Source organism: Coregonus lavaretus (genome assembly GCF_964263955.1).
Source record: "Coregonus lavaretus genome assembly, chromosome: 17".
Taxonomy (NCBI): Eukaryota; Metazoa; Chordata; class Actinopteri; order Salmoniformes; family Salmonidae; genus Coregonus; species Coregonus lavaretus.
Window position 1 is genome coordinate 46,372,498 of NC_140004.1, and position 21,892 is coordinate 46,394,389.

Genomic DNA, 21,892 nt, shown 5'->3' on the forward strand with positions numbered 1-21,892 from the left:
GGACAAATTCAGGTCGGTTTCGATCTCCCTGTTTCGGTCTGTTTTCTTTGCTTTGGTGTCTAGTGAATATGAGCCTGCTGTTGCTCTTCAGTTCGGCTGAAATCACTGCAATAATCTCCATCCATCCACAGGGAAACCGCCGGCCAGTCGCTGTCCCTTACAGTACGTTATGAAACAAACCATCTGTGTTCTTAGCTAGGATCAATTTTGTTTCTTCAGAGCAACGCAGCCTTTAAGTCTTTAAAAATGTTACTGCTGCTAGTTAGCCTGGTAGCATTACGGTTGCTTGCTGTAGTTTGTTGGTGCTCATGCAGGTCCCAGCGGCAGCTGTGAAGTCTGAAAGTATTGTTGTTGTTATTTGTAAGGGTAACACCTTAGTTCACAGTAATGAGGACTGGTTAAAAGAACAAGAAAAGAAAAAAACTGACGCTGGGCAGATGCGTGTCTGGAAGAAGTTGCAGGCCACACACAAGCAGCCAAAGACAACTTCTCTCAGACACACTACTCTCTCTTGCTTGTGTGGGCTACATGGGGTCCGTGGCAGCAGGGGGCAGTATTCCCCTGTCTCTCAGGCGGTCTCTCATGGTGAAGAAGACGCTCAGCTGCTGCTTTGGCTGCAGGACCAACAGCTGCTGTAACACCTTGCTGGGGTTGGGTCCCCTGGAACATAGACATCACATCTCGTTAACATCACATCTCGTTAACATCACATCTCGTTAACATCACATCTCGTTAACATCACATCTCGTTAACATCACATCTCGTTAACATCACATCTCATTAGTGCTGAGTGATTAGTGCTTTTTGGAGGTCCGTTTTTGGTTTGATTATTTAAAAAATAAATCACGTTTTATATTTCGATTTATTTTTTGCAAACATTAAATGCACTATGCGTTATGTGGGTTGAATGCTGTAACACAGAATAAAATAAAAGTCCCATGATGGTAGTGACTGCCCATTACTGCTTATCAGTTATTCACATTACTTTACTTTAATAAAATGTTTTTTATTTGATGACTTTATTATTTCATTCCAAGTCATCATCTCATCTCTACAGAGCTGCTGTCTGACTAAATCACTATTTTGTAGTTCTTCAAATTAAATAAGGCAGACTTTTATGACTGCTGAATACCAACTATCAATCACTTAGATCATGTATTTTCAGGTAGAGATACCTTGAAGAAACGGCTCTCTATGTATCACCTCTCTTCTGTCCCTTATGTAGCAGGCGTAAAATAAACACAGACCGGACAAGCAGGCGCGCAAAAGATTACGGTTATTGTAGTTAATTACCACGTTTTCTGCGCTAAACTATGTAGAATATTGGCCTGTTGGAAACTACAACTCCCAACTACATCGCACAGTTCGGGCTGGATGTGATTATCTCTAGAGAAACTGGGATGTGATTATCTCTAGAGAAACTGGGATGTGATTATCTCTAGAGAAACTGGGATGTGATTATCTCTAGAGAAACTGGGATGTGCTCATTGAGCTCACAGAAGAAAAACTGAACGAAATGGAATTCAAATAACTGAACAAATGTCGGTAAATTAGTTGTTAAAAAACCTAAAAATAACTGACATTTCGGTTAATCACTCAGCACATAACAGGGTCAGCCATAATAACTAACTACCAATAACCTATCAAACCACAGGGCAGGGTCAGCCATAATAACTAACTACCAATAACCTTCTATCAAACAACAGGGCAGGGTCAGCCATAATAACTAACTACCAATAACCTTCTATCAAACCACAGGGCAGGGTCAGCCATAATAACTAACTACCAATAACCTATCAAACCACAGGGCAGGGTCAGCCATAATAACTAACTACCAATAACCTTCTATCAAACAACAGGGCAGGGTCAGCCATAATAACTAACTACCAATAACCTTCTATCAAACCACAGGGCAGGGTCAGCCATAATAACTAACTACCAATAACCTATCAAACCACAGGGCAGGGTCAGCCATAATAACTAACTACCAATAACCTATCAAACCACAGGGCAGGGTCAGCCATAATAACTAACTACCAATAACCTATTAAACCACAGGGCAGGGTCAGCCATAATAACTAACTACCAATAACCTATCAAACCACAGGGCAGGGTCAGCCATAATAACTAAATTAAGTGGAGCCAGTTCAGAAGGGAAACCCAGAGTGCCCCGCCTCAGGCTGAGATGGCATCAATTAGGAGGTTAGTATCAATCACAACCTACCTTATTGGCTGTCTATTTAAACTGACCGGGTCTGCTGATCCTGCTGCCACTTGATGCTACTGCTACTATGAACTGGCTTCTTGTTCTGCTGTGTTTCTAGATGTTTCTCTCTATGCTGCTGTGTTTCTAGATGTTTCTCTCTATGCTGCTGTGTTTCTAGATGTTTCTCTCTATGCTGCTGTGTAACTAGATGTTTCTCTCTATGCTGCTGTGTAACTAGATGTTTCTCTCTATGCTGCTGTGTTTCTAGATGTTTCTCTCTCTATGCTGCTGTGTAACTAGATGTTTCTCTCTATGCTGCTGTGTAACTAGATGTTTCTCTCTGTGCTGCTGTGTAACTAGATGTTTCTCTCTATGCTGCTGTGTAACTAGATGTTTCTCTCTATGCTGCTGTGTAACTAGATGTTTCTCTCTATGCTGCTGTGTAACTAGATGTTTCTCTCTATGCTGCTGTGTAACTAGATGTTTCTCTCTATGCTGCTGTGTTTCTAGATGTTTCTCTCTATGCTGCTGTGTAACTAGATGTTTCTCTCTATGCTGCTGTGTTTCTAGATGTTTCTCTCTATGCTGCTGTGTAACTAGATGTTTCTCTCTATGCTGCTGTGTTTCTAGATGTTTCTCTCTATGCTGCTGTGTTTCTAGATGTTTCTCTCTATGCTGCTGTGTTTCTAGATGTTTCTCTCTATGCTGCTGTGTTTCTAGATGTTTCTCTCTATGCTGCTGTGTTTCTAGATGTTTCTCTCTATGCTGCTGTGTTTCTAGATGTTTCTCTCTATGCTGCTGTGTAACTAGATGTTTCTCTCTATGCTGCTGTGTTTCTAGATGTTTCTCTCTATGCTGCTGTGTTTCTAGATGTTTCTCTCTCTATGCTGCTGTGTTTCTAGATGTTTCTCTCTATGCTGCTGTGTAACTAGATGTTTCTCTCTCTATGCTGCTGTGTAACTAGATGTTTCTCTCTATGCTGCTGTGTTTCTAGATGTTTCTCTCTATGCTGCTGTGTTTCTAGATGTTTCTCTCTATGCTGCTGTGTTTCTAGATGTTTCTCTATATGCTGCTGTGTAACTAGATGTTTCTCTCTATGCTGCTGTGTAACTAGATGTTTCTCTCTATGCTGCTGTGTAACTAGATGTTTCTCTCTATGCTGCTGTGTAACTAGATGTTTCTCTCTATGCTGCTGTGTAACTAGATGTTTCTCTCTGTGCTGCTGTGTAACTAGATGTTTCTCTCTATGCCGCTGTGTAACTAGATGTTTCTCTCTATGCTGCTGTGTAACTAGATGTTTCTCTCTATGCTGCTGTGTAACTAGATGTTTCTCTCTATGCTGCTGTGTAACTAGATGTTTCTCTCTGTGCTGCTGTGTAACTAGATGTTTCTCTCTGTGCTGCTGTGTAACTAGATGTTTCTCTCTATGCTGCTGTGTTTCTAGATGTTTCTCTATATGCTGCTGTGTAACTAGATGTTTCTCTCTATGCTGCTGTGTAACTAGATGTTTCTCTCTATGCTGCTGTGTAACTAGATGTTTCTCTCTATGCTGCTGTGTAACTAGATGTTTCTCTCTATGCTGCTGTGTAACTAGATGTTTCTCTCTATGCTGCTGTGTAACTAGATGTTTCTCTCTCTATGCTGCTGTGTAACTAGATGTTTCTCTCTATGCTGCTGTGTTTCTAGATGTTTCTCTCTATGCTGCTGTGTAACTAGATGTTTCTCTCTATGCTGCTGTGTAACTAGATGTTTCTCTCTCTATGCTGCTGTGTAACTAGATGTTTCTCTCTATGCTGCTGTGTAACTAGATGTTTCTCTCTATGCTGCTGTGTAACTAGATGTTTCTCTCTATGCTGCTGTGTAACTAGATGTTTCTCTCTCTATGCTGCTGTGTAACTAGATGTTTCTCTCTATGCTGCTGTGTAACTAGATGTTTCTCTCTCTATGCTGCTGTGTAACTAGATGTTTCTCTCTATGCTGCTGTGTAACTAGATGTTTCTCTCTCTATGCTGCTGTGTAACTAGATGTTTCTCTCTATGCTGCTGTGTAACTAGATGTTTCTCACTATGCTGCTGTGTTCTGACATAATGAAGCTCATCTTGCCTCAAGTAAGGGTAGCCGGCGGTACGCTACTTGGTTAACATAACCACATAGTATTCATCTTGTGATGGTAGGTTTACTTTAAACAGTGCTCGGGCCTAGCTCCACACAGTCTGCTGGCGTAGGCTTCTGCTGTTTTGGGGGATTGGTATAGATCACTACCTGTAGGCTATTTTATATTGATGCTTTGCTTTAGCAGTGAGCTACCCTGACGGAGCAGAGCCTAGAGATCGCCAAGACTTGCATTATTCATTGCATAATAAACGGTTAAACATATTTCTACGTGGCGTTTTCTTTCTGAACTACCATTAACCTCCTATCAAACCACGGGACAGGCAGTTTCATTGTTAACATCTTACTGGGTTGGGACTCCAGGAACAGATGAAAATGAGACCAGTCAACACCACAGGACAGTCAGCCATCTTATAGAAAGAGTGTTTTTCCCTACTCCTATTTTAATGGCTGTGTTAATGTGACGACCCTTACCCGATGAAGCTGGCTGTGTTAATGTGACGACCCTTACCCGATGAAGCTGGCCGTGTTAATGTGACGACCCTTACCCGATGAAGCTGGCCGTGTTAATGTGACGACCCTTACCCGATGAAGCTGGCCGTGTTAATGTGACGACCCTTACCCGATGAAGCTGGCTGTGTTAATGTGACGACCCTTACCCGATGAAGCTGGCCGTGTTAATGTGACGACCCTTACCCGATGAAGCTGGCTGTGTTAATGTGACGACCCTTACCCGATGAAGCTGGCTGTGTTAATGTGACGACCCCTCCCGATGAAGCTGGCTGTGTTAATGTGACGACCCTTACCCGATGAAGCTGGCTGTGTTAATGTGACGACCCTTACCCGATGAAGCTGGCTGTGTTAATTTGACGACCCTTACCCGATGAAGCTGGCTGTGTTAATGTGACGACCCTTACCCGATGAAGCTGGCTATGTTAATGTGACGACCCTTACCTGATGAAGCTGGCCATGTTAATGTGACGACCCTTACCTGATGAAGCTGGCTATGTTAATGTGACGACCCTTACCCTGATGAAGCTGGCTATGTTAATGTGACGACCCTTACCCGATGAAGCTGGCCGTGTTAATGTGACGACCCTTACCCTGATGAAGCTGGCTATGTTAATGTGACGACCCTTACCCTGATGAAGCTGGCTATGTTAATGTGACGACCCTTACCTGATGAAGCTGGCTATGTTAATGTGACGACCCTTACCTGATGAAGCTGGCTATGTAAACGTGAGTGAAGGTAGCCATCAGATACTGACAGTCGAAGCGATCCATGATGCCTCCGTGACCAGGGATGGTGTCTGCAAAGTCCTGACAGGAGAGAGAGAGAGAAGTTATTACAGAGAGAGATGTTATTACAGAGAAATCACAGATTGTGTCTTTAAGGTATCAATGGAAATCATCCTGCACAAATATTTAGCTAAATAAACAAACATAGCCAAACGTGGCCTGCCTGTGTGTGTGTGTGTTCTCACTTTGATCTTGAATGCTCGTTTGAAGCCGCTGGCGAAGAATCCTCCAAAGGGACCAATCAGAGAGCCGAAGGTGGAGAGCGCCACGCTGTGGATCTGGTATGGGTACAGGTTCACCGTTTTCTGTAGAGACGTAGACACAGACAGACAGACAGACAGACACGTTGTTTAGGGTTTCCCATCGGATTCACTAAAACAAAGTACCACTATGTATTGGGCACCAGCTAATTAGTAAACAGCTAATTAGTAAATGTTTGAACAACGTAGTAAATACAACTCAGTATTTGACCATGTCTAAAACACAACAACAACAGGCTCTCCTCTCTCGGTCTCCCACCCTCACCAGACCAGTAAACAGACCCGTCTACCTAGTAGTGCCTCAGCCATCTAGTAGCACATGAAAACCGTATATTGGAATTCTTGTTCACTACTTGTCAGAGCAGGGATGCGCCCCAAATGGCACCCTGTTCCCTACGTAGTGCACTACTGTTGACCAGAGCCCATAGGGAATAGGGCTCCAGGTAACTTAGTGGTTAAGAGCGTTGTGCCAGGAACCGAAAGGTCGCTGGTTCTAATCCCCGAGCCGACTAGGTGAAACAGCTGGTCGATGTGCCCTTGAGCAAGGCACTTAACCCTAATTGCTCCTGTAAGTCACTCTGGATAAGAGCGTCTGCTAAATGACAAAAAAATTAATAATAATTGGGACAGGATTGCTGTGATTTAGCATAAAGCATTCAGTCTAGTGGTGCTGACATTCTCTTAACATCAGATTCTTTTAAACCCTGGTGGCTAAAACCAGACGCACCTATAGGCCTCAAAACTTTCCCAAAATGTCCTGGCTTTCCCAGTTGGATGATTTCTGGGACCAGCAGGGAATAAGCTGCCGAGGGACTCCTCCTCCAAAACTGGAATTCTTCAACTGGGATTTCTGGGAAAATGTGGGAATTTTGGGAATGTTTCAGGAATTTTGCAACCCTTTCCTTACCCATGTGAGGATGTCCTGGACAGTGGAGGGCAACGTGTACTGGTGCATCACAAAGATGTCTGAGGGTTCACACTCCGCAGTGAAGCGGTTGGTCTCACTGTTGTACTCCACAGGACAGACAAAGTACTGGAACTGAGCTAGCAGGTAGGCCAGCTGGGGGAAACGCAGCAGGGAACAATGAGGAGCCATGTTATTACACGCTGTAATGTAACGAGGAGCCATGTTATTACACGCTGTAATGTAACGAGGAGCCATGTTATTACACGCTGTAATGTAACGAGGAGCCATGTTATTACACGCTGTAATGTAACGAGGAGCCATGTTATTACACGCTGTAATGTAAAGTACTACCCCTGTCATAGCACGTTTATTTACTTTTACTCACTATGAATCCAAAGACCAGGGTTCCGAAGAACCCTCCTATGAAACCCTCCCACGTCTTCTTAGGAGACAGCTGTAATAAAAATATATACACATTTTAAATTTGTAACGTGTGTTATGCCAATTATTGATTTCTTTCTATGAAGTCTTTTTAAATTCAATAAATGTTTTTTTTTTATTGGGAATCCACTTACTGAACTGGGAGTACAGAAACTAAATTGAGAGTTGAGTGGAGACAGATACAGAAACAGTGTTTTACACAGGGATGACACAGTCCTTCACACAGGGATGACACAGGCCTTCACACAGGGATGACACAGTCCTTCACACAGGGATGACAGTCCTTCACACAGGGATGACACAGTCCTTCACACAGGGATGAGACAGTCCTTCACACAGGGATGACACAGTCCTTCACACAGGGATGACACAGTCCTTCACACAGGGATGACACAGTCCTTCACACAGGGATGAGACAGTCCTTCACACAGGGATGACACAGTCCTTCACACAGGGATGACACAGTCCTTCACACAGGGATGACACAGTCCTTCACACAGGGATGACACAGTCCTTCACACAGGGATGACACAGGCCTTCACACAGGGATGACACAGGCCTTCACACAGGGATGACACAGGCCTTCACACAGGGATGACACAGTCCTTCACACAGGGATGACACAGTCCTTCACACAGGGATGACACAGTCCTTCACACAGGGATGACACAGTCCTTCACACAGGGATGACACAGGCCTTCACACAGGGATGACACAGTCCTTCACACAGGGATGACACAGGCCTTCACACAGGGATGACACAGTCCTTCACACAGGGATGACACAGTACTTCACACAGGGATGACACAGTCCTTCACACAGGGATGACACAGTCCTTCACACAGGGATGACACAGTCCTTCACACAGGGATGACACAGGGATGACACAGTCCTTCACACAGGGATGACACAGTCCTTCACACAGGGATGACACAGTCCTTCACACAGGGATGACACAGTCCTTCACACAGGGATGACACAGGCCTTCACACAGGGATGACACAGGCCTTCACACAGGGATGACACAGGCCTTCACACAGGGATGACACAGGCCTTCACACAGGGATGACACAGTCCTTCACACAGGGATGACACAGTCCTTCACACAGGGATGACACAGGCCTTCACACAGGGATGACACAGTCCTTCACACAGGGATGACACAGGCCTTCACACAGGGATGACACAGTCCTTCACACAGGGATGGCACAGTACTTCACACAGGGATGACACAGTCCTTCACACAGGGATGACACAGTCCTTCACACAGGGATGACACAGGGATGACACAGTCCTTCACACAGGGATGACACAGTCCTTCACACAGGGATGACACAGTCCTTCACACAGGGATGACACAGTCCTTCACACAGGGATGACACAGGCCTTCACACAGGGATGACAGTCCTTCACACAGGGATGACACAGGCCTTCACACAGGGATGACACAGTCCTTCACACAGGGATGACACAGTCCTTCACACAGGGATGACACAGGCCTTCACACAGGGATGACACAGGCCTTCACACAGGGATGACACAGGCCTTCACACAGGGATGACACAGGCCTTCACACAGGGATGACACAGTCCTTCACACAGGGATGACAGTCCTTCACACAGGGATGACACAGTCCTTCACACAGGGATGACACAGGGATGACACAGTCCTTCACACAGGGATGACAGTCCTTCACACAGGGATGACACAGTCCTTCACACAGGGATGACACAGTCCTTCACACAGGGATGACACAGTCCTTCACACAGGGATGACACAGGCCTTCACACAGGGATGACACAGTCCTTCACACAGGGATGACACAGTCCTTCACACAGGGATGACACAGTCCTTCACACAGGGATGACACAGGCCTTCACACAGGGATGACACAGTCCTTCACACAGGGATGACAGTCCTTCACACAGGGAGACACAGTCCTTCACACAGGGATGACACAGTCCTTCACACAGGGGTGACACAGTACTTCACACAGGGATGACACAGTCCTTCACACAGGGATGACAGTCCTTCACACAGGGATGACACAGATCTTCACACAGGGATGACACAGTCCTTCACACAGGGGTGACACAGTCCTTCACACAGGGGTGACACAGTCCTTCACACAGGGATGACACAGTCCTTCACACAGGGATGACACAGTCCTTCACACAGGGATGACAGTACTTCACACAGGGATGACACAGATCTTCACACAGGGATGACACAGTCCTTCACACAGGGATGACAGGCCTTCACACAGGGATGACACAGTCCTTCACACAGGGATGACAGTCCTTCACACAGGGATGACACAGATCTTCACACAGGGATGACACAGTCCTTCACACAGGGGTGACACAGTCCTTCACACAGGGGTGACACAGTCCTTCACACAGGGATGACAGGCCTTCACACAGGGATGACACAGTCCTTCACACAGGGATGACACAGGCCTTCACACAGGGATGACACAGGCCTTCACACAGGGATGACACAGGCCTTCACACAGGGATGACACAGGCCTTCACACAGGGATGACACAGGCCTTCACACAGGGATGACAGTACCCAACCTGCCCTGGCCTTACCTCAGTGAGAGTTTGTGTGTGTGTGTGTGTGTGTGTGTGTGTGTCAACCCTAACCCCAAGCCACACGTGACTCAACTCCACTGGGAAAGAACAAGGTCATGTATTTGTCCTGCAGCCATACTGAGAATCACTGTGTGTGTGTGTGTGTGGAGGGGTTGGGTTGCATTAAGCAAAAAGACTCCTTGCAAGATAATGTACAATCAAGTATTCTTCGTCTTCTATTCCCTGGGTTTAGAAGCTCTTCTATTCATGGTTTGACTGGGATTTGGGTGGAATTGGGCCCAAGTAACCCTGGTGCAAACATGTAATATATGATATAATATAAGTGTACCTTAATGAGTGGCGTTCTGCCAAAGAAGAAACCAAACAGGTAGGCCATGATGTCATTGCATATCACTATGGAGATGGGGACGATGAACCTGGAAAACAACGTTAACAGATGTCAACCCCTAACGTGTGTTAAATGTTGTGTTGACGTTGTCAAAGATTTTTTTTAAACAGTTTACCGGTTATAGACACTGCTGACATACAGATTCAATATACGGAGCCACGAGCAAGGAAAAGGATTTGGTCATATCTGACTACTACAGTAACATAACTGGTAGACTACCACGCTACAGGAGTATAACTGGTAGACTACCACGCTACAGTAGTATAACTGGTAGACTACCACGCTACAGGAGTATAACTGGTAGATTACTAAACTACAGTAGTATAACTGGTAGACTACCACGCTACAGTAGTATAACTGGTAGATTACTAAACTACAGTAGTATAACTGGTAGACTACCACGCTACAGGAGTATAACTGGTAGACTACCACGCTACAGGAGTATAACTGGTAGACTACCACGCTACAGTAGTATAACTGGTAGACTACCACGCTACAGGAGTATAACTGGTAGACTACCACGCTACAGGAGTATAACTGGTAGACTACCACGCTACAGGAGTATAACTGGTAGACTACTAAACTACAGTAGTATAACTGGTAGACTACCACGCTACAGTAGTATAACTGGTAGACTACCACGCTACAGGAGTATAACTGGTAGACTACCACGCTACAGGAGTATAACTGGTAGACTACCACGCTACAGGAGTATAACTGGTAGACTACCACGCTACAGTAGTATAACTGGTAGACTACCACGCTACAGGAGTATAACTGGTAGACTACCACGCTACAGTAGTATAACTGGTAGACTACCACGCTACAGTAGTATAACTGGTAGACTACCACGCTACAGTAGTATAACTGGTAGACTACCACGCTACAGGAGTATAACTGGTAGACTACTAAACTACAGTAGTATAACTGGTAGACTACCACGCTACAGGAGTATAACTGGTAGATTACTAAACTACAGTAGTATAACTGGTAGACTACCACGCTACAGTAGTATAACTGGTAGACTACCACGCTACAGTAGTATAACTGGTAGACTACCACGCTACAGTAGTATAACTGGTAGACTACCACGCTACAGGAGTATAACTGGTAGACTACCACGCTACAGGAGTATAACTGGTAGACTACCACGCTACTGTAGTATAACTGGTAGACTACCACGCTACAGGAGTATAACTGGTAGACTACCATGCTACAGTAGTATAACTGGTAGACTACCACGCTACAGTAGTATAACTGGTAGACTACCACGCTACAGGAGTATAACTGGTAGACTACCACGCTACTGTAGTATAACTGGTAGACTACCACGCTACAGTAGTATAACTGGTAGACTACCACGCTACATTAGTATAACTGGTAGACTACCACGCTACAGGAGTATAACTGGTAGACTACCACGCTACAGTAGTATAACTGGTAGATTACTAAACTACAGTAGTATAACTGGTAGACTACCACGCTACAGGAGTATAACTGGTAGACTACCACGCTACAGTAGTATAACTGGTAGACTACCACGCTACAGTAGTATAACTGGTAGACTACCACGCTACAGGAGTATAACTGGTAGACTACTAAACTACAGTAGTATAACTGGTAGACTACTACGCTACAGTAGTATAACTGGTAGACTACTAAACTACAGTAGTATAACTGGTAGATTACTAAACTACAGTAGTATAACTGGTAGACTACTACGCTACAGTAGTATAACTGCTAGACTACCACGCTACAGGAGTATAACTGGTAGATTACTAAACTACAGTAACATAACTGGTAGACTACCACGCTACAGTAGTATAACTGGTAGACTACCACGCTACAGGAGTATAACTGGTAGACTACCACGCTACAGGAGTATAACTGGTAGACTACCACGCTACAGTAGTATAACTGGTAGACTACCACGCTACAGGAGTATAACTGGTAGACTACCACGTTACAGTAGTATAACTGGTAGACTACCACGCTACAGGAGTATAACTGGTAGACTACCACGCTACAGGAGTATAACTGGTAGACTACCACGTTACAGTAGTATAACTGGTAGACTACCACGCTACAGGAGTATAACTGGTAGACTACCACGCTACAGGAGTATAACTGGTAGACTACCACGCTACAGTAGTATAACTGGTAGATTAAACTACAGTAGTATAACTGGTAGACTACCACGCTACAGTAGTATAACTGGTAGACTACCACGCTACAGTAGTATAACTGGTAGACTACCACGCTACAGGAGTATAACTGGTAGACTACCACGCTACAGGAGTATAGCTGGTAGACTACCACGCTACAGGAGTATAGCTGGTAGACTACCACGCTACAGGAGTATAACTGGTAGACTACCACGCTACAGTAGTATAACTGGTAGACTACCACGCTACAGTAGTATAACTGGTAGACTACCACGCTACAGGAGTATAACTGGTAGACTACCACGTTACAGTAGTATAACTGGTAGACTACCACGCTACAGGAGTATAACTGGTAGACTACCACGCTACAGGAGTATAACTGGTAGACTACCACGCTACAGGAGTATAACTGGTAGACTACCACGCTACAGTAGTATAACTGGTAGATTACTAAACTACAGTAGTATAACTGGTAGACTACCACGCTACAGGAGTATAACTGGTAGACTACCACGCTACTGTAGTATAACTGGTAGACTACCACGCTACAGGAGTATAGCTGGTAGACTACCACGCTACAGGAGTATAACTGGTAGATTACCACGCTACAGTAGTATAACTGGTAGACTACCACGCTACAGTAGTATAACTGGTAGACTACCACGCTACAGTAGTATAACTGGTAGACTACCACGCTACAGGAGTATAACTGGTAGACTACCACGCTACAGTAGTATAACTGGTAGACTACCACGCTACAGTAGTATAACTGGTAGACTACCACGCTACAGGAGTATAACTGGTAGACTACCACGCTACAGGAGTATAACTGGTAGACTACCACGTTACAGTAGTATAACTGGTAGACTACCACGCTACAGGAGTATAACTGGTAGACTACCACGCTACAGGAGTATAACTGGTAGACTACCACGCTACAGTAGTATAACTGGTAGACTACCACGCTACAGTAGTATAACTGGTAGACTACCACGCTACAGTAGTATAACTGGTAGACTACCACGCTACAGGAGTATAACTGGTAGACTACCACGCTACAGGAGTATAGCTGGTAGACTACCACGCTACAGGAGTATAGCTGGTAGACTACCACGCTACAGGAGTATAACTGGTAGACTACCACGCTACAGGAGTATAACTGGTAGACTACCACGCTACAGTAGTATAACTGGTAGACTACCACGCTACAGGAGTATAACTGGTAGACTACCACGCTACAGGAGTATAACTGGTAGACTACCACGCTACAGGAGTATAACTGGTAGACTACCACGCTACAGGAGTATAACTGGTAGACTACCACGCTACAGGAGTATAACTGGTAGACTACCACGCTACAGGAGTATAACTGGTAGACTACCACGCTACAGTAGTATAACTGGTAGACTACCACGCTACAGTAGTATAACTGGTAGACTACCACGCTACAGGAGTATAACTGGTAGACTACCACGCTACAGGAGTATAACTGGTAGACTACCACGCTACAGTAGTATAACTGGTAGACTACCACGCTACAGTAGTATAACTGGTAGACTACCACGCTACAGTAGTATAACTGGTAGACTACCACGCTACAGGAGTATAACTGGTAGACTACCACGCTACAGGAGTATAACTGGTAGACTACCACGCTACAGTAGTATAACTGGTAGACTACCACGCTACAGTAGTATAACTGGTAGACTACCACGCTACAGGAGTATAACTGGTAGACTACCACGCTACAGTAGTATAACTGGTAGACTACCACGCTACAGTAGTATAACTGGTAGACTACCACGCTACAGGAGTATAACTGGTAGACTACCACGCTACAGGAGTATAACTGGTAGACTACCACGTTACAGTAGTATAACTGGTAGACTACCACGCTACAGGAGTATAACTGGTAGACTACCACGCTACAGGAGTATAACTGGTAGACTACCACGCTACAGGAGTATAACTGGTAGACTACCACGCTACAGTAGTATAACTGGTAGACTACCACGCTACAGTAGTATAACTGGTAGACTACCACGCTACAGTAGTATAACTGGTAGACTACCACGCTACAGGAGTATAACTGGTAGACTACCACGCTACAGGAGTATAGCTGGTAGACTACCACGCTACAGGAGTATAGCTGGTAGACTACCACGCTACAGGAGTATAACTGGTAGACTACCACGCTACAGGAGTATAACTGGTAGACTACCACGCTACAGGAGTATAACTGGTAGACTACCACGCTACAGGAGTATAACTGGTAGACTACCACGCTACAGGAGTATAACTGGTAGACTACCACGCTACAGGAGTATAACTGGTAGACTACCACGCTACAGGAGTATAACTGGTAGACTACCACGCTACAGTAGTATAACTGGTAGATTACTAAACTACAGTAGTATAACTGGTAGACTACTAAACTACAGTAGTATAACTGGTAGACTACCACGCTACAGGAGTATAACTGGTAGACTACCACGCTACAGTAGTATAACTGGTAGACTACTAAACTACAGTAGTATAACTGGTAGACTACCACGCTACAGTAGTATAACTGGTAGACTACCACGCTACAGTAGTATAACTGGTAGACTACCACGCTACAGTAGTATAACTGGTAGACTACCACGCTACAGGAGTATAACTGGTAGACTACCACGCTACAGGAGTATAACTGGTAGACTACCACGTTACAGTAGTATAACTGGTAGACTACCACGCTACAGGAGTATAACTGGTAGACTACCACGCTACAGGAGTATAACTGGTAGACTACCACGGTACAGGAGTATAACTGGTAGACTACCATGCTACAGGAGTATAACTGGTAGACTACCACGCTACAGTAGTATAACTGGTAGATTACTAAACTACAGTAGTATAACTGGTAGACTACCACGCTACAGGAGTATAACTGGTAGACTACCACGCTACAGTAGTATAACTGGTAGACTACCACGCTACAGGAGTATAACTGGTAGACTACCACGCTACAGTAGTATAACTGGTAGACTACCACGCTACAGGAGTATAACTGGTAGACTACCACGCTACAGGAGTATAACTGGTAGACTACCACGCTACAGGAGTATAGCTGGTAGACTACCACGCTACAGTAGTATAACTGGTAGACTACCACGCTACAGGAGTATAACTGGTAGACTACCACGCTACTGTAGTATAACTGGTAGACTACCACGCTACAGGAGTATAGCTGGTAGACTACCACGCTACAGGAGTATAACTGGTAGATTACCACGCTACAGTAGTATAACTGGTAGACTACCACGCTACAGTAGTATAACTGGTAGACTACCACGCTACAGTAGTATAACTGGTAGACTACCACGCTACAGGAGTATAACTGGTAGACTACCACGCTACAGGAGTATAACTGGTAGACTACCACGCTACAGGAGTATAACTGGTAGACTACCACGCTACAGTAGTATAACTGGTAGACTACCACGCTACAGTAGTATAACTGGTAGACTACTAAACTACAGTAGTATAACTGGTAGACTACCACGCTACAGGAGTATAACTGGTAGACTACCACGCTACAGGAGTATAACTGGTAGACTACTAAACTACAGTAGTATAACTGGTAGACTACCACGCTACAGGAGTATAACTGGTAGACTACCACGCTACAGGAGTATAACTGGTAGACTACCACGCTACAGTAGTATAACTGGTAGATTACTAAACTACAGTAGTATAACTGGTAGACTACCACGCTACAGGAGTATAACTGGTAGACTACCACGCTACAGTAGTATAACTGGTAGACTACCACGCTACAGAAGTATAACTGGTAGATTACTAAACTACAGTAGTATAACTGGTAGATTACTAAACTACAGTAGTATAATTGACCTTTTTTCACCTAAGTAGAAAAATGTAGACGTACAAATAGAAACGTATTTGAGGTAATACAAGCTAGAATCTGGTGCTCCTAAATATAAACTCCAGGTCACACAGCAAAATATTTAGGCACATATGTGAGTAGAATGGTCACAATGTAGTGCCCTGTGTGTGTGTGTGTGTCTGTCTCTGTGTGTGTGTGTGTGTGTGTGTGTGTGTGTGTGTGTGTGTGTGTGTGTGTGTGTGTTTCTTACCAGATCATTCCTTCAAACAGGTTCTGAATGACCAGGTGAGACTGAGTCACCACGATCAGGAGGGTTACATGGGTCCACGCAAACTGGAGGGGCAAACCGCGCACACACACACACACACACACACACACACACGTTAGTGGTGGGGAATGCAGACAGGGTACAGAGAGATGTATACAGACAGACTATATATCTACAGTATCTAGTTAGGCAAGGCTGAGTCACTCCACACCACTACCACTGACATCTACCACACAAAGACACAATGCTAGGCGGATGAAGACGCCTTTTACACAGCAGGCTAGTGTGTGAGACATACTGTAAATATAACACATAGCCCATCCTTTACGTTAATGACACAGAGGTGATGGATGGAGACATTCAAATACATCATATTTATGAGGTGTGTGTGAGGAGAGAAAAGAAAGCTATGGTGTAATCTAGAATGTTCTCTTGGGCCAGACCTAGTGTAGTACAGCTGGTTCTACTGGCTGTAATCTAGAATGTTCTCTTGGGCCAGACCTAGTGTAGTACAGCTGGTTCTACTGGCTGTAATCTAGAATGTTCTCTTGGGCCAGACCTAGTCTGGTACAGCTGGTTCTACTGGCTGTAATCTAGAATGTTCTCTTGGGCCAGACCTAGTGTAGTACAGCTGGTTCTACTGGCTGTAATCTAGAATGTTCTCTTGGGCCAGACCTAGTGTAGTACAGCTGGTTCTACTGGCTGTAATCTAGAATGTTCTCTTGGGCCAGACCTAGTGTAGTACAGCTGGTTCTACTGGCTGTAATCTAGAATGTTCTCTTGGGCCAGACCTAGTGTAGTACAGCTGGTTCTACTGGCTGTAATCTAGAATGTTCTCTTGGGCCAGACATAGTCTGGTACAGCTGGTTCTACTGGCTGTAATCCAAAATGTTCTCTTGGGCCAGACCTAGTGTAGTACAGCTGGTTCTACTGGCTGTAATCTAGAATGTTCTCTTGGGCCAGACCTAGTGTAGTACAGCTGGTTCTACTGGCTGTAATCTAGAATGTTCTCTTGGGCCAGACCTAGTGTAGTACAGCTGGTTCTACTGGCTGTAATCTAGAATGTTCTCTTGGGCCAGACCTAGTGTAGTACAGCTGGTTCTACTGGCTGTAATCTAGAATGTTCTCTTGGGCCAGACCTAGTCTGGTACAGCTGGTTCTACTGGCTGTAATCTAGAATGTTCTCTTGGGCCAGACCTAGTGTAGTACAGCTGGTTCTACTGGCTGTAATCTAGAATGTTCTCTTGGGCCAGACCTAGTGTAGTACAGCTGGTTCTACTGGCTGTAATCTAGAATGTTCTCTTGGGCCAGACCTAGTGTAGTACAGCTGGTTCTACTGGCTGTAATCTAGAATGTTCTCTTGGGCCAGACCTAGTCTGGTACAGCTGGTTCTACTGGCTGTAATCTAGAATGTTCTCTTGGGCCAGACCTAGTGTAGTACAGCTGGTTCTACTGGCTGTAATCTAGAATGTTCTCTTGGGCCAGACCTAGTGTAGTACAGCTGGTTCTACTGGCTGTAATCTAGAATGTTCTCTTGGGCCAGACCTAGTCTGGTACAGCTGGTTCTACTGGCTGTAATCTAGAATGTTCTCTTGGGCCAGACCTAGTGTAGTACAGCTGGTTCTACTGGCTGTAATCTAGAATGTTCTCTTGGGCCAGACCTAGTGTAGTACAGCTGGTTCTACTGGGAATAGCGTGCCATGTGTGTCATAGCCTGGGAGTAGGCTAGCCCGGTTACCATGCTGTTCGTGCCATCATGCCAAACCTTGTCATGCCATATATATACACAAGGAGTGGCATGGAGTGGAGTGTTAGCACAAACAGATCTGGTGCCCAGGCTAGGAGTATGCAGTATAGTGTATGGCATGCAGTGACAGGATGGTGGTGGTCAGTTAGTGGTTACTTGGCTCATACACACCATATAAAACTGCAGGCGGTAATGTTTCTTCACTAAACTCAGAACAAACATGCAGAAACCTGTGAAAAATCAAATAACATGCGGTCAGTTTCTCTGTACAAGGTGGGGGGGGGAAGAACATCATCATCATCATCATCATCATCATCATCATCATATTGCTGACTCCTATGACCATTTGTCACGCTGAGTTGTCAAGACAGAACAACCCGACGTGGATCCAGGCTAATAAAAAAAACGATATATTTGTGCTGAAGGTGTCGATTAAAAAAACATTCATCGTGTCTCAGGTTTCACCACATAAAGCAGCCAATGGGAGTCCCTGGGGAGAGGTGTATCGAGTCGCCGGGCAGATTGTGTCTGTGACAGACAGTGCTCCAGTCAGGGTCAAGTCAATGACGCTGACTCCAGGGCCCGTATTCAAAGTGTCTCAGATCAGGTCCCCTATCTTTATTCATTGTGATCTAAAAGGAAAAAACTGACCCTGGATCAGCACTCCTACTGCGAGATGCTTTGTGAATGTGGTCCCAGGTCAGGCTTATACCAACCCTAACGCTTTGGGAGTGTATGTGCGTTCACTTGGGACGTGACGCAACTCACTAAATGGGAGGATCCTAAAAAGGGGCCAGTGTGCGGATTCTGTCTGCGTCCTAAATGGTAGCTTATTCCCTTTGTAGTGCACTACGTTTTACCAGGGCTGTGGTCATAAGAAGTGCACTACATGGAACCGGGTACCATTCGGGACAGACACTGTGGTTTGGTGCCACCCCAGCTGCAGCTATAAAAACGGTAATGAACCACGAACGTTTATTGGCCGGTAAATTACAATTCTACCACACACTTCCTGCAAATAAAACACCAGTAATATTCCACTACGCTCTATAGGCCTAACACTTATACTGGCAGATTTGAACAGCTGTTTAGTTTCACTGAAGGGAGTAGAGGCCTGAGAAGAACATTGACTAGCCAGACTAGGGCTTCTTTCCAAATGGCACCCTATTCCCTATGTAGTGCACTACTTTTGACTGACACACAAAATATTTAAAGTGCCTTTGAACGGGGTACGGTAGGTAGCAGGTGCCAGGCGCACCAGTTTGAGTGTGTCAAGAACTGCAACGCTGCTGGTGTTTTTCCTCGCTTGACAGTTTTCAGTGTCACCACCCAAAGGACATCCAGACAATAGTGAAGACATCAAAACTATGAAATAACACATATGGAATCATGTAGTAACCCCCCCCCAAAAAAAATTATTAAACAAATAAAAATATATATATATTTGAGGTTCTTCAAATAGCTACCCTTTGCCTTGACGACAGCGTTGCACACTCTTGGCATTCTCTCAACCAGCTTCACCTTGAATGCTTTTCCAACAGTCTTGAAGGAGTTCCCACATATGCTGAGCACTTGTTGGCTGCTTTTCCTTTACTCTGCGAACCAACTCATCCCAAACCATCGAGATCTATCTCTCTCTATCTATCTCTCTATATAGTGGCCAGAAAATGGTTCGCTCCTACAGACAGTGAGTCACTTGGCCGTGGCTTGCTATATAAAGCAGGCAGACAGGCATCCAATTACTGTTTCATGGAATGTTAGAATGGGCTAAATGAGTAGCCTAAGCGACTTTGAGCGTGGTATGATCGTTGGTTCCAGGCGCGCCGGATCCAGTATCTCAGAAACGGCCGACCTCCTGGGCTTTTCACTCACGACAGTGTCTAGGGTTTACAGAGAATGGTGCGACAAACAAAAAACATCCAGTCAGCAGCAGTCCTGATGGCGAAAACAGCTCATTGAAGAGAGGTCGAAGGAGAATGGCAAGAATCGTGCAAGCTAACAGTCAGGCCACAGACAGACAGTGGTGCGCAGAATGGCATCTCGGAACGCACAACTCATCGATCCTTGTTACGGATGGGCTATTGCAGCAAACGACCACTGGTTCCACTCCTATCACCTAACATCAAGAATAAGCGGCTCCGATGTGGACGCGATCACCAACACTGGACAATTGAGGAGTGGGAAAACGTGACATGACTGCGCGGTCCCCAGATCTCAACCCAATAGAGCATCTTTTGGGATGAGATGGAACGGGCTGTTGTCAGCGTGAATGTACCGCCGTCCAAATCTGCAGCAACTGCCATCGCGTCAGCATGGACCAACATCTCTGTGGAGCGTTTGACACCTTGTAGAACGCCCAGAATAACTCAGGCTGTTCTGGAGGCAAAGTGGGGTCCGACACAGTACTAGACGGGTGTACCTAATAAACGGGCCACTGAGTGTTACAACACTCAGTGGCCAGTTGCATTGCATTGGCTGAATACTCTATTCTGATTGGTGGAGAGGGTTTTGTCCATTTTCTGATATACACACAGCAAACATGATAAAATGGCTATTAAGAAGTCGTCGTTATGAAGAATAATAAAAGGTGTTGTTATCCTCTATGTTAAAATATATATATAAACATATATATTAACATAGAGAATAACAACGACCCTAAGCACACATATATATATATATATATATATAGCCCCCATATGAAAAATATATGCACGCGACTGTTAATCCCTTTAGACGAAAAAGTCCTGTTAAATGGCATAGACCGACAGTGCCTTCGGAAAGTATTCAGACCCCTTGACTTTTCCACATTTTGTTACGTTACAGCCTTATTCTAAAATGGATTAAATAAATAAAAATCCTCAATCTACACACAATACCCCATAATGACGAAGCGTAAATAGGTTTAGACATTTTTGCAAATGTATTAAAAATAAAAACAGAAACACCTTATTTACATAAGTATTCAGACCCTTTGCTCTGAGACTCGAAATTCAATTGATCGGACATGATTTGGAAAGGCACACACCTTTCTATATAAGGTCCCACAATTGACAGTGCATGTCAGGGCAAAAACCAAGCCATGAGGTCGAAAGAGTTGTCCGTAGAGCTCTGAGACAGGATTGTGTCGAGGCACAGATCTGGGGAAGGGTACCAAAAAATGTCTGCAGCATTGAAGGTCCCCAAGAACACAGTTGCCTCCATCAATCTTAAACGGAAGAAGTTTGGAACCACCAAGACTCTTCCTAGAGCTGGCGGCCAAACTGAGCAATCGGGGGAGAAGGGCCTTGGTCAGGAAGGTGACCAAGAACCCAATGGTCACTCTGACAGAGCTCCAGAGTTCCTCTGTGGAGATGGGAGAACCTTCCAGAAGGACAACCATCTGTGCAGCACTCCACCAATAAGGCCTTTATGGTAGAGTGGCCAGACGGAAGCCACTCCTCAGTAAAAGGCACATGACAGCCCGCTTGGAGTTTGCCAAAAGGCACCTAAAGGACTCTCAGACCATGAGAAACAAGATTCTCTGGTCTGATGAAACCAAGATTGAACTCTTTGGCCTGAATGACAAGCGTCACGTCTGGAGGAAACCTGGCACCATACCTACGGTGAAGCATGGTGGT

General features: G+C 45.0%; 1 protein-coding gene across 1 annotated transcript in view; it reads right to left on the minus strand.

The window, feature by feature from the left end:
• Positions 1–524: 524 nt before the first annotated feature.
• The window catches only part of LOC311145088 (phosphatidate cytidylyltransferase 1-like), a gene marked incomplete at its 3' end in the record, with an annotated part of 71,217 nt that continues 49,849 nt past the window's right edge, over positions 525–21,892 (minus strand). The window contains exons 6-13 of the mRNA XM_084181265.1: positions 18,447–18,505; positions 16,511–16,593; positions 10,150–10,237; positions 7,170–7,238; positions 6,785–6,937; positions 5,803–5,922; positions 5,535–5,638; positions 525–660 (exon numbers count right to left, since the gene is read on the minus strand). Of these exons, the coding sequence (XP_084037391.1) occupies positions 525–660; positions 5,535–5,638; positions 5,803–5,922; positions 6,785–6,937; positions 7,170–7,238; positions 10,150–10,237; positions 16,511–16,593; positions 18,447–18,505 (812 nt within the window). The remainder of the gene's footprint in view (positions 661–5,534; positions 5,639–5,802; positions 5,923–6,784; positions 6,938–7,169; positions 7,239–10,149; positions 10,238–16,510; positions 16,594–18,446; positions 18,506–21,892) is intronic.